This window comes from Mesoplodon densirostris, chromosome 10, assembly GCF_025265405.1.
Source record: "Mesoplodon densirostris isolate mMesDen1 chromosome 10, mMesDen1 primary haplotype, whole genome shotgun sequence".
In the NCBI taxonomy this organism is placed as follows: Eukaryota; Metazoa; Chordata; class Mammalia; order Artiodactyla; family Ziphiidae; genus Mesoplodon; species Mesoplodon densirostris.
In genome coordinates this window covers 21,572,120-21,592,990 of record NC_082670.1, presented here as the reverse complement: position 1 = coordinate 21,592,990, position 20,871 = coordinate 21,572,120, and the positions used below count along the sequence as shown (strand labels likewise).

General features: G+C 43.6%; 3 protein-coding genes across 3 annotated transcripts in view; 2 read left to right on the top strand and 1 right to left on the bottom strand.

Moving 5' to 3' along the window:
• The window catches only part of LOC132497346 (uncharacterized), a 112,753-nt gene extending 112,104 nt beyond the window's left edge, over positions 1 to 649 (top strand). The window contains exon 4 of the mRNA XM_060110476.1: positions 332 to 649. Within this exon, the coding sequence (XP_059966459.1) occupies positions 332 to 649 (318 nt within the window). The remainder of the gene's footprint in view (positions 1 to 331) is intronic.
• A 3,700-nt stretch (positions 650 to 4,349) lies between these two features.
• On the bottom strand, positions 4,350 to 5,897 carry LOC132497353 (histone H3.1-like). The gene is made up of 2 exons (XM_060110485.1): positions 5,569 to 5,897; positions 4,350 to 4,730 (listed from the first exon to the last, which is right to left on the bottom strand). The coding sequence occupies exons 1-2, from the start codon at positions 5,895 to 5,897 to the stop codon at positions 4,391 to 4,393; spliced, it is 669 nt and encodes a 222-aa protein (XP_059966468.1). The 3' UTR covers positions 4,350 to 4,390.
• Positions 5,898 to 8,486: 2,589 nt separating this feature from the next.
• On the top strand, positions 8,487 to 9,146 carry H1-1 (H1.1 linker histone, cluster member). The gene has a single exon (XM_060110591.1). The coding sequence runs from the start codon at positions 8,487 to 8,489 to the stop codon at positions 9,144 to 9,146; it is 660 nt and encodes a 219-aa protein (XP_059966574.1).
• The last annotated feature ends 11,725 nt before the right edge of the window (positions 9,147 to 20,871 follow it).

The window sequence follows — 20,871 nt, the reverse complement described above, 5'->3', positions numbered from 1 at the left end:
AACAGTCACTTCCTCCCGAATGAGAAAGTACAGTATTTGCCATAGAATACTGTATAAGCCTCCACTAAAATTCTCAGCCGAAGAAATAAACAGCCTCAGATGCAGAGCAAAGGGAGCAAAACAATCCAGAGTTTAAAAGTGAACCTCTTTACTAGCTTCTCTCTCCCACATAGTCATTGGATCCCTGCCAAGAGGGGCGGAGCCAAAGGGGCGCTGTCAGTGCCTCTTTTCCCGCCTGCGCTTTCAGTTCTCAACGAGGTCCGACTATAGCTTATAATTACTCTTGACCAAGCAGTGGCCTATTGCATCCTGCACGTTTGCGACAACTTAGGTAATCATGTCTGGACGCGGCAAAGGCGGTAAGGGTCTGGGTAAGGGAGGTGCTAAGCGCCACCGCAAGGTTCTGCGCGACAACATCCAGGGCATCACCAAGCCAGCTATCCGCCGCCTGGCCCGGCGTGGCGGTGTGAAGCGCATTTCCGGTCTCATCTACGAAGAGACCCGCGGGGTGCTGAAGGTGTTCCTGGAAAACGTGATCCGGGACGCCGTCACCTACACCGAGCACGCCAAGCGCAAGACTGTCACCGCCATGGACGTGGTCTACGCGCTCAAGCGCCAGGGACGCACTCTCTACGGCTTCGGCGGCTAAAGTCTCATTCTATACATTTTTTTAAAGGCCCTTTTCAGGGCCGCCCACCTCCGCTCAGGAAGAACTGTACGCGACTTCCGTGTTCAAAACGTATCTATTTGGGAAAAAAAGTTCTGTTTTAAGGCTAACGTGGCCTTAACTACAGGCCAAACTGTTCGCTTTAACTGCCGGTCTCCATCAGCCAATCTTTGGGCACCTGCTAAGAGTAGCGGTACCTTCGCCTAATCAGGCTGCAAGGGCTCGCTTGTGGGTGGGGCTAACGCTGGACTAAGGAAAGCTAATGAAGAGGGGTCTGGAAGTCCCGGTAACCTCGATGAAGGACTTATGGCCCGGTGTCCCCGGCTTTTTCTAGAGGGAGGGATTCTGCCTACCCAACATCGTCTGTAAAAGGAGCATCAATTGCCAGCCCGAGTTTCGTCGAGGAGGCAGTTCCTTTCCTGGGAAGCGGGCATTACTGAATCGCCGCCGATCTTGTTTTTGGTCCTGGGAGGGTTCAGTAAATATTTGTACAAATTGCCAGAACCTGCGAGGGTGCTGCTTCGCTCACAAGAACTCAGAAGCCAGATCAAATTAAAATACATTGCCAGCAAGACGCCAGCGGTTAGTCCCTAGTGTATTTGCCTTTAGCAATGTCAGGCAAGATCTGCCTTCCATGATCTCTCCCTTCCCAGCACCTCCCCGTCCTCCGCTGGGTCGCGCCCCAGACCTTGGCCTCAGGTACCTCGAGTTTGAGCCAGGCATCATGCTGAGTGTCGTCACTCCCCGTAAAGCCAGTGATCTCGGGTTTAAAAATGCCTCGGCATTGCTGATTTTCATCCTCAGGCTGGGGGCCCTCCCTAAACCTCTAGCTGAGCAGAGTTTGTAAATTCCCATTTACTAGACTAAGGGAGTCTGTTCTGAACCCCTAGGCCTCTGTCAGGTCCTTTGAGGTTGTCAGGGAGAAGCTCCCTCCTTTGTGGTTAAGTGGCTCTTAGGTGGCTCTCTTGCACTTTCACCTTCCTTCCAGCTCCTCTCTTTCCTCTGTCTGTAGTAAACTGTATTTTTTTAAATGAAACTTTCAAACATGACAACATGGTTATTATAAAAGGTTTTTTAAAGTATGTCCTCAAATTGATAAACCAGCTAACTGAATAATCAGCATCTTTGATTTAATGTCTGAAAAGGGTGTACTGATGGCTGCTCTAGAAAACATTTTGCTGCCTGGTTACTCTGCTAATGTCTCTCTCTTGACACCTACTGACTAGGTGGTTGGGAAAGCCAGATTCTAAAGTTCAGGTGAGAGGTCTGGACTAGATAAAAATTTGCGGGCTCATCAACATACAAACGGTGAGACTGGATGAGATCACTAAGAACTTAAACATGGTTTAATGCAGCCCATTGTTTGTAATAGTAAATGAGTGGAAACAATGTAAATTGTCATGAGGAGGGACCAGATAAAGAAAATATTATCTATATCCATAAAATGGTGTTTTGGTTCAGCCTGCTATAATAAAAACACCATAGACTGTGCTTTAACAACAAACATTTCTCACAGTTCTGGAGACTGAAGTCCAAGATCAAGGCACTGGACAGATTCAGACAGATCTGGTGTCTGATGACCCATTTCCTGCTTCATAGACTGCTGTCTTCCCTTGTGTCCTTTCATGGCAGAGTTGAATGAATGCATGCATGAATTTTCTACACAAGCGCTCAGGCCCTCTCCCCCCGCCCCCCAGCCCACCAGAGGGCTGCCATAATTGATCCCCCATCTACAATTCCTCGACTTGACACTGTCTGAATCAGTCAGCATGCCAGGTTTTCTCTGGCTCTTAGGAATGATGCAGGAGTGACAAATCAGGCAGCATTATCTTTGTTCTGAACAAGGACTTCATGACTGTTAGGCCTGAGGAAGGCTCACAGGTTTTTCACTCAGGTAGTGGGTGTGACTAAAATGAGTGTGATACTATCTACACGGCTTATGAACTAAAAAGGACAAGCCAACCATAACAGAAGCTGGTCTATGGAGCAACCACACCTCTCTCCAGTGTAGGAAAACTATCCACACACTTCATTACATACGCTCTGAATGGAGGACAGGAAATTCTAATTTGCTTACTGATGTATCCCAATGCCTACAACAGTATCTGGCACATTACATGAAATCAATACATATCTCCTGACGGACACCGGGACACCAGCTAAGGAAAACATAAAGTGACCACTCTCCCAACCAGGCCCATTTTTGCTCCTCTGGTCATCTAGAATGCAGCCTTGAACTCTCCCCATTGTCAGTTTAAATTAAGCCAGGCTCTGTACTTTTATCATTCCCTCCAAAATCTTGGAGGACAGTTATCAGGTGGGAAATGGGACCAAAAAAGCTAGGAGAAATACTGACTGAAACTAACACACTGAGGTTGAAATCAGCCTTCTATAAAAATGATACAAAAAGGAACCCAATGACAGAGGCATTTGTGAATATCTTTTTAGATGAGGATAAGCTGTTTCCCTTTTAGCCAACTTCAAGTGAATTCACATCCTTTCTCCAGCTGAGTTCTAAAGTCTGGTGTGCTAGTGGAACATATAATTGGACTAGAGACATTCTTGCTTAAAAACCTCCTGTGGCTATAATGACAGACTAGACCAAGCAGGCCATACTTTCAACTTTAGCAAGAGAACCTCTTCACAGACCAACAGTGCCTACCCTACAAACAATCTCCTGCTACCCTGCCTGGTGATTATATGTGTGTGTGTGTGTGTGTGTGTGTGTGTATGTATATGTATGTGTATATATATACATACACACACACATACACATACATATACATATATACATATATGTAAAACAGCTTTATTGAGATATAACTAACATACCATAAAATTCACCCACTTTAAGTGTACAACTCAATGAATTTTAGTATATTTACTTAGTTGTACAACCATCACTACAATCTATTTAATTTTAGAACATTTCCATCACCCTAATTTCCATTCCTCTGTGAAGTAAAGAAAAAAGTACAGCTAACTGCTGAGGGCTGTGTTGACACTGAAAGAGAAGGAAGCGCGTTTTCTTCGTAAACGAGATGTTAATTTCGCCTGAATTCAATGCCCTGGGTTTGCTGGCAGTCTGAATTCGGTTTCCCCTTCTGCCTAACACGTCAGAGATTATTTTTTTTAATAGAGACAAATCATCCTATTAGCGGCGGTAATTTCAGTACTGTTCTCAGGACATGACTGAGAGCCATTCAGATGTCTCTTCGGAGTCTATTTCATAACCCGTAAAAACACAAATTTAAAAAAATCTCTAAACAAGGGCTTTGGCGTTTCTTGCCCGGTTTCCCATCCCCCAAATTTGGGTCGCCGCGGGGAACCACATGAGATCATCAGTTCTGATTGGTTGAAATCTATGGATGGGGCTTGCTGATTGGGCAGTGCTTCTCTTTGTTCCTACAAACCGATTCAAGTTTCTCGCCATACTTGGTTCTTTTCCATTTTTCTTTAGTAAGTTGGAGTATCATCTTTCCCCCCTACCTGTGTCCAGGGAATGGAGGCGAGTGGGAGTTACGTGGATATATACAGACATTAATTTCCGCAGTGTTTTCTGACTCAGGGATGTCTTAGTAGTTTTCATTTTAACCACACCATTGAGCTGCAGACTCCTGTGCCTTGGCTAATGGTTACAGCTTTCTTTTATGAGTAGTTGGGTGGCCCTGAAAAGGGCCTTTGGTTGAGAAATGCTAATTCTTGATAGCGAAATCGGAAAGCTTAACCGCCGAAGCCGTAGAGAGTGCGTCCCTGGCGCTTAAGCGCATAGACCACGTCCATGGCGGTGACAGTCTTGCGTTTGGCGTGCTCGGTGTAGGTGACGGCGTCCCGGATCACGTTCTCTAGGAACACTTTCAGCACCCCGCGGGTCTCTTCGTAGATGAGACCAGAGATGCGCTTCACACCGCCACGCCGGGCCAGACGGCGGATGGCGGGTTTGGTGATGCCCTGGATGTTGTCGCGCAGAACCTTGCGGTGGCGCTTAGCGCCTCCCTTACCCAGACCCTTACCGCCTTTGCCGCGTCCAGACATGGTTTTGAAAGAAGCAAACCAACAGCAACTGACAAAGAAGGGGAGAGCGGATCCTTATATACCTACCACCTCTCCCCCGCCCAACCCCGCCCCCCAAAGAGAGAATGGAAAGCGCGCAAACCGGAAGTGTGACGCCAACAGTCCCCTCCCTTAATCCCGCCTCCAAGCCGCGAGAACTCCCGCGGAAGGGCGGGGAGGGCGGGGCGGGTGGGGCAGGTGGGAAGAGGTCAGTTTGACCAGTAGCCTTTGCTTCCTTGACTGGGCTACTGTTTTAACTACAGTACTTGGAGGAATTAGGCTTAGAGAAAACATGATTCCAAATATCCTAAGTAGAAGAAATACTTAAAAAGGCGAAAATTTATTATCAATAAATTTACATAATCGTAAAAATATCAAGATCAAAGTTAGAAACGTAAAAATGTTTATACTCATACTATTCCTGTTTGTTTCACAACTAATACTCACAAGGCCATGCTTTAAAATGCTCTGCAAATGCCAATCATTTTGGGTGCCTCTGAAACTCTGGCTCTTTACTAAAGTAAAAGAAAACAGTACTATTTACATAAACACTTATAAAGGGCCAGTGTGTTCGCATACGCAGTGGATATTTAGACAAAAATTATCCCATAATCCGACAAGTGTTGATGCATGTCTTTTCATTCCCAAGCAGATGCAGTTATACTGAACAACTTGAGTTGGAAAGTTAGTTTCTTACAGCCCTTACTTGAAAACGTGGGTGGCTCTGAAAAGAGCCTTTGGTTGAAGTTTCAGAGAAAAGCAGTAATTATGCCCGCTCCCCGCGGATCCGGCGGGCTAACTGGATGTCCTTGGGCATGATGGTAACACGCTTAGCGTGGATGGCACACAGGTTGGTGTCCTCGAAAAGACCCACCAGATAGGCTTCGCATGCCTCCTGCAGTGCCATTACCGCCGAACTCTGGAAGCGCAGGTCGGTTTTGAAGTCCTGGGCGATCTCACGCACAAGGCGCTGAAAAGGCAGTTTACGGATAAGAAGCTCCGTGGACTTTTGGTAGCGGCGGATCTCGCGCAAGGCCACCGTGCCGGGTCGGTAACGGTGGGGTTTTTTCACGCCGCCGGTGGCCGGCGCACTCTTGCGAGCCGCCTTGGTGGCCAGCTGCTTGCGAGGCGCTTTGCCACCAGTGGACTTACGAGCAGTTTGCTTAGTGCGAGCCATGACAAGTGACAGGTACACAGACGTAGCGAATATTAGCGCAAAAGCATCACCCGGCAGTTTGCTAATATTTATAGTACCTAAAGTGAAGTGATTGGGCGACAAAAATGTTTAAATATTACGTTACAGGCTCTGATTGGCCTACATTTAAACGTTCCAAAAACCGTGCAGTTTCGTTGGCCACTACGTTATATCCTCGGCTCTTTTCAAATTTTTGTTTTTCCGACCACGATTTTCATGAGAACGCAATGCCTTGGGCGTTACCTTTTCGAAAAAACAGACCTTAACTTCATTGGTAGTGTAGTTCTGTGTACTTATTTAGGTTCTAGAGGGGAGGGGAGATTGAGGGAATATTGCCCTTATGTACTTTACATTCCCTGCTCGATAACTCGATAACGGATTATAAATTTCCAAAACCATTTCACAAAAAAAGAAATCCCTCTGTAACGCTTAAACTGAGAAACTTCTTTGAAACCAGAAGATGTAAACTCAAGCATAGCAAAATCAAACTAGCGTTTCCAGAAATATTTCCTGTAACAAGGTACTTCTTTGTTAAGTGTTGTTTATGCTCTGACTTTACACTTGGAACTTACTGAAACTTAAGTTTTCTAAAGTTTAGAATACATTTAGCCGGGTACAACGCCAGACACATAATCACGGTATGCACGACGTCTCAGAGTTTACCTATGAGGAGCAGGCGATGGACTAGGGCCTATGAATGGATTACGGACCAAAACGAGGACAGCTTAATACTGCCAACGACTGTCCCTATACGTCACGCAAAATAGTCGACTTTAAGAACAGCGAATGAGAACCTTTTATACGAAGAGGCGGTAACCCAGATTCTAGCTTCTCATTGGCTAAGTTTATTAAACTGGGTAGCCATTAAAAAAGGAGATCTAGCATCCTTCATTTGCATGGAGCGTTTCTATTGCATTTGAAGCTGTTTAACCCATTAGACACCGGAGGTACAAATTATTATCTAAATAAGAAAATTCTGCATGCATATTTTCTCTTTTAAAACCTTTGTCTGATTAGAAGCCACGTTTATTACTCTAAGAAAAGTTTATGTCTTTCCAGAAATTTTCACTTACAAAAACTTCACCTTGGAGAAAGATTGTATACCTGTGTTATAAATGACTATCCGTCAAACTAAGACGCATAGTTCCAACTGTCCTTTTTCAAGTTCTTAGAAATTACGTAATGCATTTTGTAAATACAGACTCTCAAGAAAACAAGTAACAAAGGGTGGTAAAGAAGATGGAGGAATCGTGCGTCTGGAACCCTTACATTATTGGCCACAAGCCGGAAACAAGCTCTTACGTTGTTTGAGGGCTACCACGGAAGCTCCGGTTACTGAGGCCCGTGCGGACTTGTTTGAAAACTGCAGTGGCGCGCGCGGGAATGACTCGTCACTGCATTCTCCCTGCTGCTAGGCGATCCCAGGGCAGAATTGTGAGGGGATGTCACCCAGAACGGGGCTGTGAGAGGGGCATTTTATTCTCTCAGTAGTTAGCCTGATTCGCAGTCTGAAGTCGTTTTAGCATTGTTGACGCTTTTACAACAAAAACAAGTTAAAGCGAGACTGCCCTAAAATGTTATCCCCGGGCTGTGCTTTCACACTAAAGCAACGTATCCCCCACCCTCGCCCCGACACCCACACCCACACACTTCCCCGCGTGCAATGCCCTTCTGGGAACAGTTCAGTCCACCCAGTGCTTACTTGATGTTTCTCTTGTGCTAGGTTTTGAGCTTGGGATATGTTGTGAAGATGAAAAGGGGTCAAAAGTTCGTTAAGTGCATTACACTATAGAAGCAAGTTGCAATTACAGAAATTGCGTACTGTTTTCCACCGGTGCTGCTTGAGTGTTAATTACGGTTAGCCAGTTCTTTTGCTTTCTACAATTCTCCTTTGCCCCAAATAGATACACGCTGGTTCAGACCAAGGGCACCGGCGTCTCGGGTCTACCACACATCACTCAGCGCTGCCAGGAAAGGCAATGGCATCGATGAGAACTTGTCCCAAACCTGCAGACCAGGCCTACATCCCCTCGCTTTCTGCTCTCCCTCCCCAGTCACTCAAGACACAACGTTTTGCATTTATTGCAGATTAGAAACAAATGTCCTTTTGACATGGCTTCCTGGAGACAAGGTTTCACGTGAAACTCCTTGGATTCTTACGTGATTGCCTTCTTTACAGCTCTTTCCCACCCCACCTCCCCCTAGGAAAAAACCCTGCTTTTTTAAAGAGAAGTAGCACCCTCTGATGGTAATGGGCGGCAGAGCCGTACCCTTCCCTGCCTAGTATTTGTCTCCATTAGGCGACCAGCGGGGGGGGATGGAGGGAGGCAGGGTGCTGTCTGGGTGCCTCAGTGCAAGCGGCAGGGAAGAAGGCCTATAGGCCCCAGCGGCCGGCATTGGCCTTCGGAGACCCGGCGGGGCGCGCAGGGGGCGCTAGGGTGCCGGGGGCGGGCGCCAGAGCGCACCAATCACAGCGCAGCGTCGCCCTATAAATACCGCGCACTTGGGCCGCTGCAGTTTTACTGCTTTGGCAGGTCGTAGTAGTTTACTTAGTTCTTCTTTGTTTCCGTCATGTCCGAGACCGCACCGCCCGTTCCAGCTGCTTCCACTCCCCCCGAGAAGCCTTCAGCTGGCAGGAAGGCGAAGAAGCCTGCGAAGGCTGCAGCAGCAGCTGCCAAGAAGAAACCCGCGGGTCCTTCAGTCTCGGAGCTGATTGTGCAGGCCGTTTCTTCTTCTAAGGAGCGCAGCGGCGTGTCCTTGGCTGCGCTCAAGAAGGCGCTGGCGGCCGCCGGCTACGACGTGGAGAAGAACAACAGTCGCATCAAGCTCGGCCTTAGGAGCCTGGTGAGCAAAGGCACTCTGGTGCAGACCAAGGGCACCGGCGCCTCGGGCTCTTTTAAGTTCAACAAGAAAGTAGCCTCGGTGGATAGCAAGCCCAGCGCCACAAAGGTAGCAGCGAAAGCGAAGGTAACAAGTTCTTCTAAGAAGCCCAAGAAGGCCACCGGGGCGGCTGCTGGTAAAAAAGGTGTCAAGACTCCGAAGAAGGCTAAAAAGCCTGTGGCGACAAAGAAGTCCTCCAAGAGTCCCAAGAAGTCCAGGGTTGTGAAGCCTAAGAAAATAGGTAAGAGTCCTGCTAAAGCCAAGGCTGTGAAACCCAAAGCGGCCAAAGCAAAGGTGACCAAGCCAAAGACTGCTGCCAAGCCCAAGAAGGCAGCACCGAAGAAAAAGTAAAAGTCCTGGTTGGAAGCTGCTTCCAGTAACCCAACGGCTCTTTTAAGAGCCACCTACTTATTTCAGGGAAAGAGCTTTAAGTACACAGCTCTCCTGTCTTACAAGTTTCATAAATTTCAGCCCCATGCAAAAGCAGTGTGTTTAAGCCAATCCTTGCTCCACGTCAGAATTCTTTCGAGCTTAAATTCTCGCTGTGGGATTTGTAAATTGATAACTGAGGAAGGTGGTGTTTTGGTTTTTTTGTTTTGTTTTGATTTTGGTCTCCCAAGTGATTTAAAACTTCAACGCTCAGGATCTGTTTCCCTAGTCCCGTTTTAACCTGAAGCTTACATCTCTACCTGTACGTTAGAAATATCTGGGGGAGCTTTTTGAACCGATCCTGAAGTCACACTCCAAACATTCATCCTCAGTGGTAACTGCCTGTAGCTGCGATTGAACCCGTGGCTGAGGCTGGGTCCGTGTACTATGTGCTCGTTTGTCTACTCAACATTTCCTTGGCGTTCTCTGCGAGACCAAAGTTGGGGACATTATGTTCTTGGGCAATATTGCTAAATCGGCTTTTTCCAAAATTGGGTGGCCCTGAAAAATGCTTTTGAGGAGATGTGGCTCAAGAGCTGTCTGACCTTGGGAATAACGGTGATCCTCTGGCTTACATGGCACTCAGATTGGTGTCCCTGAGCTTACTAGGTAGGCCTCACACGCCTCCTGCAGCGACATCACAGTCTAGCTCTGACCTTGCAGATCGTTCATGCTCGGCGACTTACCCTGGGTCCATTTGCAGGTTGTCAGCTAGTCCCGGTTTCTCTTTATAGAAACAGGACTGCCCTGATTGGATAATATTTGAAACTCCCACTCTGTGCCTAACTAGATTGTATTTCTCCGCCTGCAGGGTTTTCAACCCTGGTGCGCAGCACCACGTTAAATACTCGGGGACACTTTCATAGAATTGCCCCTTTAAACTTTTGAAATTTTAATTCTGGGATTCATTTTTTTTAATTTATTTTTTTATTTTTTTCTTTTTGCGGTATGCGGGCCTCTCACTGTTGTGGCCTCTCCCGTTGCGGAGCACAGGCTCCGGACGCGCAGGCCCAGCGGCCATGGCTCACGGGCCCAGCCGCTCCGCGGCATATGGGATCCTCCCAGACCGGGGCACGAACCCGTATCCCCTGCATCGGCAGGCGGACTCTTAACCACTGCGCCACCAGGGAGGCCCTGGGATTCATTTTAATAACGTCTTTTTTCACATCCGAGAAAAAAAAAAAAGTACCATATGTTGAGCCAGCTTTACTCACTTTTACTTAGTGAAGCTCAATTAGTTGTAACACTTTTACATATGTGCATACAAATTCTTTAACAGTCAATTGTTTTCTGTTTTGTCTTTTTTTCCCCATTGTTTTGCATGGCTCCTTGCATCTCCTTAATGTCTGCCTTACTGTCACTTCACATCCCTACTCCCCTTTCCCAACAGGTATGTAGCTATTCATGTTTTCCTTTGAATTCAGTCTTTTACATACACTTATCCATAAACATGCATGATTGTTTTCTTTTTCTGGTAGTGTTTTATTATTATTTACAAAATGGCGATATATACGCTTCTCTGCTTTTCTCTTAACCTTAAAGGAAATCCTTTCAAGTCAAATCTTTTTTTTTAATGTCCTGCATGTGAAGTAGAATAATTTATTCATCCATTTCATGTTGATAAGTATTGACATCTCTATTTACAACTGCTGAGCATGGTGCAATAAACAATAGAATTCCAAAGCTGAAATTGCTAGATTAGTTAGAGTGTATTTTAAATTTCAGTTGGCCCTGACATAGCCTGAAAATGGCTCCCCCTCCTGCATTCCAACCATCAGGGTATGATCTCATTAATTTCTGTCAGTCTAAAGGGGGTAAAATTATTTCACATTGTCACTTTGATTTGCATTACCATGACCACCAGTGCATCCTTTCTTTAAGTTCACTGGCCATTTGAATAAGCTTTTCAGAGAATTTTCATTTATATCTCTGCTAATTTTTCATTAGGCAGTTTGTCTTTTTCCTGCCCAGTTGTGTTTTTTATATGATAGAAAAATGAACCTTATACTTATCACCTGTGTTGCAGATAGTTTTCTACTCTTGGCTTTTATCTCTATATTTCCTTTGTTTATGGTATATTTTCCGTTTATATGTATGATATAAAATTTATTAGATATATATAAAATTTGAATATTAGACATTTTAATCACAAATGTATCTTTTATAGCTTCTAGATTTCCACTCTTGGTTTAGAAACTGAATCCCACCCCTCTATTATTTATTCACCTCCTAGCTTTTCTTCTAAAAATTTTTGCTTCTTAAAAAATGTTTAGGGCCTCCCTGGTGGCGCAGTGGTTGAGAGTCCGCCTGCCGATGCAGGGGATACGGGTTCGTGCCCCGATCTGGGAGGATCCCATATGCCGCGGAGCGGCTGGGCCCGTGAGCCATGGCCGCTGGGCCTGCGCATCCGGAGCCTGTGCTCCGCAACGGGAGAGGCCACGACAGTGAGAGGCCCGCATACCGCAAAAAGGAAAAAAAAAAAAAAAAAAAAAATGTTTAGTTTCTAATCCATCTAGAGTTTGTTTTATGTAGTTTAAGAGAGAATCCAAGTTTACATCCTTCCAGATGGATGGCCAGTTGTTTTAACACCATTTGTTAAATAATCCATTCAGTTCTCACACTGAACTGAAATATATCATTTTTGTTATTTATTAAATTCTTATATAATGAGATCTATTTCTGTATTCTCATTCTTTTCTACTGTTCTCTCTGTATGAGTCATGTGTCCTCAATTCTATTCCTAATTAATTTATTTCCTTGTTTCTATTGTGAATGGCATACTCATTTCCTATTTTTAGGTCTTACTGCTAGGAAGGAAGAAATGTATTGATATGTTGTATCCAGCAAACTTACTGATTTCTATAATTCTACTTCCTTTACTCCTTAAACTAAGAGCCCCTTGAGTTTTTCCTAGTCATTAGCAAAATAATTTTAACTATTTTTGTTTTCCTTAAATGTGAAAACCAAGCATTTAATTTTCTTTTTGTATAGCATTTGCTAAGAATTTCCAAAATAAAGTTGAATAATATTTTTAGGAGGCATCCCTTTTTAGTTCTTGGTTTTAATTAGCATGGTATTAAGTGTTGTCTTTTAGAATAATATCTGTTATTAACTTTTTGTATCTCCATTATATTTAAATGGTTACCTTCAATTCCTATTTTACTTAAAAAAAAATTTGAATGGCTGCCATACTTCATGTATTGATATAATCATATGGTTTTTCTCTTTTAATTTGTTCAGTGCTTTCTTAGATGTTAAGCCCTCAAACTCAATGTGGCTGAAAGAATGAGATGAGTTTTCCTAAGGCGGTCACCTATAAGAGAGAAGCAAGTGTGTTGTGGTGGAGTTGGGGGAGGGTGAATCAGAAATTCTGTTGTGAAGTTTGCAGAGTCCAAGAGATTACCAAGTGGATAAGGGAGTAATCAACTGGGTTCAAATGTTGATGGTAGACTGAAGTGATTAGAAGCCTGAGAATAGTTCCTTGGTTTAGCAGTATGGAGGTCAGTAGTTTTGACAAGAGTAGTTTTGGGGAGGATGGAGTTGAATTAAGATGGAGTCATTGGTCTATGGATGGCATTTAAAGTCATGAGACTTGGTGAGGTCACCAAGGGGGCGACTGAGGTAGAGAAGAATATAAAGAAAGGGGAAAAGACAGAGGAGACCGGGCCCTGATCATTTATCATCCATAAATCTGAATCATTATTCTACCTCTTTGTGCTTCCATTTGCTTATTTAAAAGCAAAACAGTTAGATTAGAGTAACGTTTTTCATGGCCTGTTAGGAATAGAATAGACTAGAACATACTAGAGTGTGCACATTGTAAGGATAAATACGGCTTCCTGGAATTTAGGCTTCAGACACTTATGTTGTTAGGCATATGCGTGTACGTTCTGGGTCATAAAGAAGAAAGCATATCTTATTGGGGTTACAGTCAAAGTAGTCTGAAATCCAGTGTTTAACATGCTCCTTATGGTCTTTAACAATTCCAGGAGTCTATTGTTTTGATGTTCTGACCACAGAATTATATCAGCTCTAACATCCATGTAAGAGGAGACAGACTTGAAATCAATCTCATTGATTGTCTGAGAGATCTTCTGAGACAAGTAGGTAAGAGTGGTGACACAGAAATTATATTCTTTACTAATAATTGGTTTGATTATCCCTGCCTGTGGGGTTTTTTTGAAAGAAAAGAAAAAAGAGAGGGACAGAGAAAAGAACAGAAGGTTATATGACTGCCAGAACAATTGAAGACCAGTGGGGCCTCCTTAAGAAAATATAAACCATAAATAAGGGGTTTTGCTGTGTAAGATGTACAATAATAACACGTAAAAGAAAAAAAAAAAAAGATAAGGAGAGAACTGTCTCATCTTGATGCTACAAGTTTTATTGTATCCTATGTGGCCAAAGTAAAAACGGGGAATATTGGGGGAGGAGAAGGGAATTTGTTCTTTTCTTTATACCACAACATATTTTTCAGCTCTTCAGCAATGTGCCCATGTAGAAATATGTAATTATTCTGCATATAAAAACAGAACTGGATTAAAAAAGACGTACTAACTCCTAAATAGTAAAATGGCGGCCTTGCAAATACCCACAGTATTCCATTGTGCGATGCTACATAGTTTATTTCACAAGTCACCTATTGCTGGATTCTTAAAAATTTAGTTAACAACAATTACATAATCATTTTCAAGTGTGTCTCAAAAGTAGGTCCCCAGAAGTTGGATTTCTATTTCAAAGGGTGAAAAGTAACATTGCAAATAAGAGGGCATGGTAAAAGTATAACAATGGAAGCTTAAAAACAAATACAAATACCTAAAGACAAAGATATTACTAGATTTCAACTATCATGGGTCACATCCTTTTATTTTATTTTTTAATAAATAATTTGATTCAAAAATCAAAACCGTATGAAAAGATATTCACCTAGAAGTCAAGTTCCACACCACTGTCCCTGACGACACAGTTCCCCTTCTGCTATTTCTTTATGCAAACAGAAATGAAAAATATATATACTCTTCCTTCTCACCCTTTCATAGGATAATATATACACGTTCTCTACCATTGTTCACTTAGCAGTATGTCCTGGAGCTGTGTCTACAACAAGAAACAGAGGTCTTCCTTTTCCTTTCCATGGGTACATGATATTCATTGTGTAAAGGAACAATGGTTTATTCTGGTTTCAGAATCTCTATATATATTAGTGAGATTAGCCCTTTATAATGAGTTGCAAAATATTTTTTTCAGATAGTCATTTGTCGTTTAACTTTGATTATGATAAAATTTGTTATGCAGCCTTTTTATTTTTATGCAACTGAATTTACCAATATTTTCTTTCATGGCTTTTGGATTTTGAGTAATATTTAGAAAGGTCTTTCCCACTTCAAGAATCAAAGGAATTCGCCTATATTTTCTTTAAGTACTTCTGGCTTTTTGTTTTGTTTCGCTTTTATGTTTCAATCTTTCATCTACTTGAAGTTCCTTCTGGTGTTTTACAAATGGCTATCTAGTTGTCTCAGCACTATTAAAAAAGTCCATCTTTACTCCTAGTGATTAGAAATCCTTTCTTTATTGGATACAAAATTCCTGTATTACTTGTCTATTTCTAGACTTTCTATTCTGTTGTGTCAGTCTTTCTGTTAAGCACTCATACCACATTGTTTTAATTGAGGATTGATGATCCTTTATAAAATATGAATAAGATCATCCACTCTTCCTGTTCTTATTTTTCAAATATAGGGCAATTGTAGGACAATTCCAGCTTTTCAAAGAACTGTGGAATTCTTAGAGCTAGAAAAGCCTTAGAAGTCATTTAGTTTTTGTTTCTTCCAGGGAAAATTCTGTAGGAATTAACGTGCTCTCTGAACTCCACCCCACAGCATCTCCTTACCAGCTATTAAAGGCCAATAATATCTTAAGGGTAGTACGCTTTTACGTCGAATCTATACTGAGCCATGGTCAATGCAAAGATGTGAGAAGAAAGGGGAGTACATTTTATAATTTGTGGGTGTTCTCTTTGAACTAATTTATCACTTCTTCCTCTAAACTCTCTGGAGGGTCACGATGCTTCCCTTTCCACATGGGAACTCCTAACTACAAAGGGAGATGTAAGGAAGTAGGTGACATATTCTCATTCCAGTACCTAGGAAGATGATGTAGGTTTGGTAAACAGCCACTCTCTGCCACACTTCTGCATGTTTCTGTTTTTTAAAGGCTCATTCACTTATTTGTTGACTCTTCAGAGAGAGGGCAAGGTCCAAGTGTGCAAGCCTAGACAATGTGTAGGTTGAATTATGTCCCACCCACCTCCCCTTCCCCCAAAAGTTATGTTTAAATCATAACCCCCATTTCTTCAGAATGTGACCTTATTTGGAAATAGGGTGGTTGCAAATGTAATTCAGTTAAAATGAGGCCACGGTTGAATAGAAAGGGCCCCTCTGATTGGCAATTCCTTGTAGACCAGCTCCCGCCAGTTCGCAGAGGCCTGGCCTCCATTCTGCGGCCGCCCGTCCCACCTGCCACCCGCCTGCCAATGTGGAAGGGAGGCCGCAGCCCGAGGGCAGCCCCCAGGGGACCTGCTGCCCGCCCTGCTTTAGTTGGGGGGAAACACGTGGCCCGAGTGGGGGTGGGACCTTGAACGCCCCCAGGACCCACATCTGGAGAGAAGTGAGAGTGCCCCGTGGAGGGGGGGAGGTGCTGAAGTTATGTTGTGGTTCGTCTGTGGTGTGGTGGGCCTGGGTAAGGCTAAAGAAGTGACACCCGGCAACACCTCCCGGGGAGAAGACCCTTCAGCGTCACCTACAGAACCGCAGGATGTCAGTCCTCTGCCTGAGCTCCCCTCTCTCACGTCCACATCCCTTTTTAATTTGTCTGGAGCAGGCCAGTCTTCAGTAAGTTATTTAAAAGCTCTCTAGGTACCAGAATTTGCTTCAAGGGTTGAGAACCACTGATCTGGGCGGAGCCCCTCACAGTAGTGAATGTTGTTTCTTTGTCGATCTCTAAAACTGAATTAATATTTTTCTGGAGTAATGGTAGGCCCAGAGAAAGAATTGAATTACCCAGGATTCTACAAAGATTAAGTGATGGTGGCCCAAGAATTCCTCTTCAGCAGGTCAGAAGTATAAAAGTGCTTTGCGATCATTATATAAATCAACAAAAATCCTGTTTATTGTGTTGTATACCTAGTGCTTTGTGCCTGAGCACTTCTCACTACAAACTGGGATTATTGACCCACTATTACACTTGAGGAAGTGGATGGAGGCACAGAGGGGTGGTGTCACTTGTCTACTTGTAAGTCAAATCAGAAATTGGACATAGATTTGTCTGGATCATAGAAAGGTGGAAATTTTTACTTTTAAACTTTACCTAATATCTTTAATGGATCGCACGATGTCCAGAGAACTAAAACAGGAACTCAGAAGTAGCATCAAGATTGAAAAAAGGAAAAAAAACAGTCCCATCCTCAGAGAACCTAGAGAAAAGAGATACAGGGAGACTGATGGCTGAGAGACAAGATGTGGGAAGGAGAAGGAGCTCTGAAGACTCTAGGCCTGCCCATGAATTGGAGTGATGAGCGGATACCCAGTTCCTGGAATATGACAGATTGGATCATTTTTACTTGTCCACGGGCATCAGGATAAACTCAAGGAGATTAGCATAATCTCTTGGCCACAAGCTAATTAATATGCTAATCAAGCACCTTCTTGAACAACGATCACTGTCTTCCTTATTCCTGGTGAAGGAGGGACTTTTTTGGGGTGAAGAGCCTATGTGCAGAGCTTCCTGCATTTCCAATCCCAGCTGCCTGATAACACCGTTCCCTCGCTGCGAGTCCCAGAGAACCGGTGCACGGGCTTCACTTCAGGCTGTTGGTGTGAGTGGTGGGCGTGAGAGGCAAGGCTAAGAGAGGAGGATGTGAGGAGCCGTTCTCACAGAATTCCAGGCACTGAGGCTGTTTGTGTGGATGAAGAAAGTGGAATTATTGATGGTGCTGAGAGCCCTAATAGACCTTGTCTTTGGGGAGAAACTGGTGCTGAATCTACTGAGGACTAGGCACTCAGAATGTCTCTGCATCTCTGTCCCTCCTTAATTTAGATTTTGAGACTGTATGCAGCAAATTTCTTATGATAGATTGCAAAAATTGCCCTAAATTTATCTCATCTTATTGCTCATTACAATGTGACATTGTAGCTCCTCTCATCAAGAGGTGGAGTTTATATCTCTGTCCCTTGAATCTGGGCTTGGCCAAGTGATCTAACAAATGTGACCTGAGCAGATGCTTGAAAAGAGCCTGGCACATTGTAGCTTGTCCCTGTCTTGGTTCTCCCACAGCCCTGAAACACCCATGTCACGAAAGAGACTGAGCTCGTCTGCTAGAGAATGAAGCACCCAGTCAACAGCCTACCAACTGCCAGACTTGCAGGTGAGACCGTCCTATATTACCCAATGCCAGCTCACTCTCCAGCTGATAGAGACACAGGAGAAGAACCAGCAGAATTCAACCCTGACTACAAGAACCACCAGCTGACCTACAGAATTGTAAGTGAATAAATGGTAGTAGTTTTAAGCAAATAAGTTTTGGGGTGGTTTGATACTCATCAAAAATTGACACATGCTTAGTGAATGGCCATGAATTAGTCTTCTAGGACAGTGACAGCTTTGCCTGTCCTTCAGAAGAAGCAACCATGCTTCTGCAGCAAATCCCAGATGCATCCAGCTCCTTGTTCTCTCCCCTCCCCCCTCCTTTTTTTTTTCATTTTTATATCCCTCCCTTTCCTACGTTAGGAAACAGAAGTGGGGATTAATGAAGTGGTCTAGGCTCCAGTGATGTTTTCACCTGCAAACTTTAGCATTCTCCATTCCCATCTCCTCGGAAAGATTCTCCCATCTGATTCACCAGCCCATAGTTTTTCACATTATCAAAGCCCCTCCAGGTTCCCAGCTCCTGGAGGGGTTGGCTGATGACAGTGAGAGTTATGGAAACAGAAGAGGTGGGTAAGGGAAGTGGGGGAAAGGGAAAGAGGGAGATAAGAATATATCAATAGTATTTTAAATAAATGTTCACATACTGTGACTCGGAAACTTTCTTTCAAAAACCCACCCTGAGGTAAGCAAGAGAAGTGAAAACCTACTTACATACAGTGATGTTCATTTGAACATAAGTTATAATTGCAAGAAACAACCTGAGCCTATGTGCTATTATGAGATCGCTACAGTCACTTAAAACCACATATTAGCATGTTTAATGCCACAGGGGAATGCTCACACTGAGAAAAACATGCAATATCAAATATATGTATGGGGAAGGTGATTTACCACCACAGTAGGAGTGTTCATTCCTTAGAACTGAGAGTATAATTTATTGTATTTTACAGTATTCCATAATAAATATCTGTTAATTTAATCATTTACTATCTATATCTTTCTATACATATATTTATATATAGAAAGAGGACAAGAGTGGGGGAGGTAGCAGTGGTTGCTGTCTCTGAAAAGTTGAGCTCAGATCTGGTTGTGGGTGAAGGTGGTAACTAAGATGTGACCCCAGAATGCAGGGTGTTGGCACAGGGACGATGGAAAAGGCAGTCACAGGTGCATTCCTGACCTGGTTCCCACTTTGAGCACTTGCTTTCATTTCCCCGGATGTCCTCTGAGGCACTGTGTAGATGGGGTCTCAGAATTGTTCGTCTGAAGCTCATTTGGTTGAAGCTTTATCCATCCACACCATTACCTCTTCAGTTGAAGTTTTACTCCTGGGATGTTAATTCCCTAACGCTTTCTGTCTGCCAAGCTGGTGATCAAAATGAGCTCATCCGGCTTCAGAAAAACCTGGGAAAGACTACTCTGAACCTAGAACACATTATGCTCAAAGGCTCTTGGACCAGAATGACCTTGGCATTGTCTAGGACCAAAGAGAAGGCCACTGTACATGGAAAATGAGAAGTGGGAAGAACAGATTATTAATCCAGGAAGGCAAGGTCTGCGGGGCCAGAATTTGCCTCCTAGGCCGTTATGAGGAGTTTGGACTTTACCTGAGAACAGACTCTTTCTGTGTCAGTTGGACTGTTTATGTTCCTCTGACTCCTTCAGTTGTTATCCTGTCTGTCATTCCTGCAGTTCCCTGCCTGTCTGTGTCTCTGGTCCTCTGCCGCAGCACCACGTACACTACACATACCTGACCCTTCATGCAATTACAGGGGGAGGGGGTGTCAAAAAGTTATGAGGAAGGGGCACCAGAGGGCCCCTCTTCTTTTGTTTCCTGGCTAAATATGTTCCAGATGCTGAGGGTTTTCCAGACTGGCCACATGAGACATTGGTCTGGGTGGGTGTGGGAGCCACACTCCCTGTAGCTCTCTGATGAATCTTGCTCAGAATTCTAACAACGTAGAGCTAAGCTGCCCGAGTTCATGTACTGCCTCACCAAGGTGGAAGGTGGCTTTGGACTAAGTTCTGGCTAATGGGATGCAAGCAGAAGGTTGTAGGGTAGGTAGTAAAAGATAGCTCTTGGATACATGTCCTTTGCTCAACTTCTGTATCTCTTTCTCCATCTTACCTCTTGGAATGAAGGTGTGATGCCTGGAGCTTTAGAAGCTGTCTTGGATCCTAGGGATGGTGGGAGGGTTGCTGGAAGGCTTGGCGATTTTGTGGAGTTGCCATACCAGCCCTGGACTTTCTGGATTTCCTGCACTTCCACATCTGGACTGCCTTTACATGAGAGAGACATGAACTCGTTTCAGCCACTATCCTTTTGGGTTTTCTATTCTATAGAACTTAATTGAGTCTTCAGCAGTACAATGAGTTGCTATCCTTAAAATAAAAAAAAAATGCAGCCATAAATCCATGAGCTCTTTATTTGTTTTGCTTTTTTCCCCTTATTTAATTGGAATTCTGTAACTTTCTGAATTTCATTTGTATGTATTAGTCTGTTTAGATTTTCTTTCCCTTTCTTCAGTCAGTTAGGTCTTTTAGTTTCTTTTTTAAAAAGTCACTTAGTCAAGATTTTCAATTTTATATGCACATAATTCTTCAAATTGTTCTCAAAATTATCTCCAGTATATGCTTTTTCATGCTTCCATTTTTTCTGTATTCTCCTTTTCAAAAAATCTTTATTAGAGCAGCCAATGGTTTATCTAACATAGTAGAATTTTTAACCCATAAGGACAAATAGGACTTATTTTTCTTTCTATAACTTGCCTGCACCACAATCAACTTGTAATTTTATCTTTCTTATCCTATGGTTTCCAAAGATTTATTTTGTTAACTAAAAATTTTTTTTTCTTTAGTTGAGTGTTTATCATCATTTTTTCTTGGTCAGCAACTTAAGTGTTTAAGAACATAGAATTTTCTCTGAGCAAAGCACTCTAGGCCCTGCCACCGTTTTAAGGAGGCCACCCCTCACTGGGCAGGACTGTACTTGGATAAGACAGGACTGCAGGGCACCTAGAGGTAGAGATGGACTTAGCAATATCCAGATGGTGCCTTCACTTATCCTGCACGAAGGTGGGGTCTCTCAGTTATCCAGTGGGTCTGAGGCTCCAGAGTGGGTACATGTGCTTGAACTATGGGGACAGAGAACAAATAACATTGGGGTTGCTTGTATAGGGGAGGAAACAATCATTTTCCTCTACCCATCTTAGGTTCTCCAACC